Raw genomic sequence first — 4,626 nt, 5'->3', positions numbered from 1 at the left:
TTACTAACTAAATTATTATAGGTATTAGAAGAAACTATTTACTCACTAAATTATTATAGGTATTAGAAGAAACTATTTACTCACTAAATTATTATAGGTATTAGCAGGAATGTTTTTTACTCATTAAAAATAAATTATTATAAGTAACTTAATACAATCGTGGACAGACAGATTCGTTTCACCACAAAATAAAAACACTTCGTGATAGAAAGTATTCTGAGGAGTGTTTTATTTATAGTAGCTGCTATAATGAAGATAGAGTAATTTTATGTTTATGTTTTTATGTTTATGTTTATTACAAGTTTTAAGTTCATTTTCAGGTTTACTTTATTTTAACGAAATAGATTTTCTGTTACTTCATTTTCCACACACACAAAAGAGTCTGTTGATCTGGTGACTATAACTTCTTTCATTACTTTAGTTGAAAAGTATCTTTAGTCTGATCAGTAGCTTAATTCTTTACGCACCGCTTTATCTTTAGCTCCCAATGGACCAAACATTGGTGTTAAACAGCACAGTCGTTACGAGGTTGGAGATATGATGGAAGCTAACTGTACATCGGCCTTTTCAAACCAAATAGCCAAGTTGTTATGGCAGATTAACGACGTTGAGGTACGTACAACTCGAAATATAACGTCGGTTGGTTCACGAGCTTCATTTTGATTTAATTATTTTAGTCCAATCATAAAACAGGACCACACGTGAAATATTTTCAACAAATTACGGATAAGAGATCAGTAACGCACAATACGTGGTAATGAGAACATGATACTAAATACGAGGGACTTTATAGATTTGGAAAGTACCTTTCGTATTAGGTCTGCATGTTGATAAACGATATAACTCATTACACGTGAGCAATTTTTCGGTTCATTTAGAAGTAAAATCGTTTAATAGAAATAAAAACGTTCAGGTTTATTGATAATTAAATCTAAAAGTAATTTCTTGGTTAGCTTATATTCATTCTCGGTATGGAAATAGATCATATTTGTTATTTTAACGATTGTCTGCATAACACAACGACTTGTTTCTACATAAATTCTAACAATCAATATTATATTCAGTTTTTCATTAGATTCTCATAGACTCCTCTCAGTCCGATTATCTTGTTACAGTTAGTTATAGGCATACTTTGATTTTTTTCAACCACGTTGTATCGTCTTTCTCTAGGCTGATCCGGATTATTTAATGCAGTACCCGCCACGTCGTAATTCTAACTTGTCCTCCACTGTTCTGGGTCTCAAGTTTAATGTCCGCGCTAACCAGTTCCAGAAAGGTGAAATGAGACTGAAATGTACAAGTATGTTATTTAAGGTGATATATGAAAGGAGTGAGGAAACAGTGATAGGAGGGAAACAGCAGAGTTCCGGTCTTCATGTCTCTGAAAGTACTAGTTCAGGTGAGTTTTTATCTATACTACCGGTCTTCATGTCTCTGAAAGTACTTGTTCAGTTGGGTCTTTATATAAAGTTCCGGTCTTCATGTCTCTGAAAGTACTAGTTCAGGTGGGTTTTATCTATACTTCCGGTCTTCATGTCTCTGAAAGTACTAGTTTAGGTAGGTCTTTATATACAGTTCCGGTCTTCATGTCTCTGAATGTACTAGTTCAGGTGAGTCTTTATATAAAGTTCCGGTCTTCATGTCTCTGAAAGTACTAGTTCAGGTGAGTCTTTATATACAGTTCCGGTCTTCATGTCTCTGAAAGTACTAGTTCAGGTGAGGTCTTTATATAAAGTTCCGGTCTTCATGTCTCTGAAAGTACTAGTTCAGGTGGGTCTTTACATTTTCAACTGAAATGTACGCCTTTTACAGAGAAGGTTTAAGCTCTAGTAATTTTTGTGTTTATATTTGGAGAGAAGTATATGAAAAAGTAGATTTCCTTTCAGTAAATGTTACCGTTTAGCGTACGGGTATTGTAAATATCACGCACGTTAGCCTTTGGCATTAAACTTTAGATAACAAAAATTGTAGATTAGAGCGAATGAAAATAAACCATTGGGAAAATGATAAAGAATTTCATACAATTTTTTAACTATTACAGATTAGGGTTAAGTATGTACAACTCGTGTTGAAATATATTTTTTACCCTTTCACGCAAATTCCTGTTAAATTAACAAAGGTTTCAGAAATAATTGATTTAATTAATGTATTTGCATTTATGGTACAGTTACTAAAGCTGTCTGTGTCTGCCCCCTCATTTCGGGCTAGTAATCAAAGAAAAGACAGCCAATCAGCAACATACCACTATACATCATACACGCTAAAGTACTGACTGTAATGCTTATAACGCAATCAAGATGGGAAATAGTTTGCCTTATCACAAGGATTCGAACCCGGCTCGTCAACTCCTGAATCCAAAAACTATAACACAGAACCCCCACCCACTGCCCACCCTGAGTTACAGTTTGATTAAATTTCTTTGAAGGAAATTAACGCTTAAAATAATAAGTTCTGGACATAAACAAGAAAAAACTGACAACGACAACATTTTTGAACTTTACTGACCTGTTCGATGACCAAAGTATTTTCGAAAAGAAGAGAGCTTCGTTCAGCCGTGAAGAATATAGGTGTCTCTCTAGAAAAGGGGTCGGACGTGACGTAGTTGAGGAACTGTCGTCTCTATGTAAATTAAAATTATTAGCACACGTTAATAAAACTGGCATAATTAATTATTCCAAGTTTTAAGGAGCGAAAATTCCTGTCTTAATGTCACCAATTAATCTCCGTCATCTTATGTTCCTTACAGAGAATATTTGTTTGAAGTTAAGCACAAAGCTACACAATCGGCTATCTGTCCTCTGCCCACCATAGCTTTCGAAACCCGGTTTCTAGCGTTGTAACTTTCGAAAAAAAAAAAAGAGCAAACAACAGCGCATAAAGCTTTTATTTGTTTTAAGCACACAATGGGTTATCAGTGCTGTACTCAATTTGGGTATCGAAGCCCGGTTTTTAGCATTATAAGCCCTTAGACTAGACGCTGAGCCAAAGAGAGGGAGGGGGAGGTCATCAAACAACTGGATTCTAAGTTTCATGAAAAGGGAAATGCTAACTAAAATTAACTGTTACTAAAATACAGTAATGTAAGTTTCAACGTATTGCACAAGCCACTGGTGTCTAAGTGAATGTAGAGAGATTTCAGTGGGAGTTTAACAGTAATGTAAGTTTCAACGTATTGCACAAGCCACTGGTGTCTAGTGAATGTAGAGAGATTTCAGTGGGAGTTTAACAGTAATGTAAGTTTCAACGTACTGCACAAGCCACTGGTGTCTAGTGAATGTAGAGAGATTTCAGTGGGAGTTTAACAGTAATGTAAGTTTCAACGTATTGCACAAGCCACTGGTGTCTAATGAATGTAGAGAGATTTCAGTGGGAGTTTAACAGTAATGTAAGTTTCAACGTACTGCACAAGCCACTGGTGTCTAGTGAATGTAGAGAGATTTCAGTGGGAGTTTAACAGTAATGTAAGTTTCAACGTACTGCACAAGCCACTGGTGTCTAGTGAATGTAGAGAGATTTCAGTGGGAGTTTAACAGTAATGTAAGTTTCAACGTACTGCACAAGCCACTGGTGTCTAATGAATGTAGAGAGATTTCAGTGGGAGTTTAGAGTTTCCAGACAAAGACGATTGTATTAATGTTTCAAATCGTGTTAATGGAATATTCTTCCACTTGCACAAGTATAAAGTGCTGTCAAAATATCGATACTGGTTCCAATTCTTGTATACAATATTTTTAAATACTGGATTAATTATTGTTCTTTTTTTTTTCAGTTCATGGTAATGTCATGAGACCATCCCGATCGCTCAACTGTGTGATTGGACTGTTTTTATTTCTTCACAAGTTGATGTAGACTCAAGTGTCCGGTGCAGCCTTGGAAGTTTCTAAGCACTTACTGAACATTCAGAAACTAAGAACATTAGGGTTGTTACGGGTCAAGATTCAATACTGAAAGATTTGACCATTCAGAAACTTGGCTCTCTAACGACAAACAACACCGGTTCAAGCTCAATTCCAGTCTTGCTAATTACTTATAGCGAAACAGAAACCATGCTTGTTCTTCTTATCTCTTAGCTTTGTTACAAACACATTTTCGGTAAACAAGCGAAAGAAACGGTTTACCAAAACCCACATTGTAAGAAAGTCATACCATAGAGAGCAGGTTAAAGTTCATACAAAAGGTTAGAAAGGTCACTGTTCGATGTGATGTTCCGGAGACAAATCTCATCTATTCTCCACGACGTAAAAATATCAGATCAAAAGATACTTGCTTCTGAAATTTAGATGTTTTACTTCATCTATAGTTTTTTTTTTGTGTAATTTGTGCCTTGTAACATTGTTTACAATTAAAGATAAATATTACAGAAGTCTAGTGAGTGTTTTATAAAGTTATGTGTTATATTTGACAAAGAACACTATTCAAACCCTCTATTACGGACGGTCACGTGAATAACATTTGCAGGGGGGGGGGCCACGCCATAAAGACATCAACACCCGGGTCACCCCGATCCTGCCTGTCAAGTTGGATCCTGCTATATTCAGATTTACACGTTTCTCGCGATCTTTCAGTACATTTTTAGATAGTTTCAGAGTTACACATTCCTCACGATCCTCCACGACAACATTTTTT

At 35.6% G+C, this 4,626-nt stretch overlaps 1 protein-coding gene across 1 annotated transcript; it reads left to right on the top strand.

The window, feature by feature from the left end:
- Nucleotides 1-481: 481 nt before the first annotated feature.
- LOC106477432 lies at nucleotides 482-4,352 on the top strand (the record flags this gene model as incomplete). The annotated part of the gene is made up of 3 exons (XM_013938000.2): nucleotides 482-612; nucleotides 1,171-1,399; nucleotides 3,770-4,352. Coding segments are annotated over 3 exons (440 nt in total), but the record flags the coding sequence as incomplete, so codon positions are not given.
- Nucleotides 4,353-4,626: the final 274 nt, after the last annotated feature.

The sequence above is a fragment of the Limulus polyphemus genome, unplaced genomic scaffold, assembly GCF_000517525.1.
Source record: "Limulus polyphemus unplaced genomic scaffold, Limulus_polyphemus-2.1.2 Scaffold15173, whole genome shotgun sequence".
Classification (NCBI taxonomy): Eukaryota; Metazoa; Arthropoda; class Merostomata; order Xiphosura; family Limulidae; genus Limulus; species Limulus polyphemus.
Note: the sequence above shows the minus strand (reverse complement) of the source record. Positions and strands in the feature narration are given on the sequence as shown.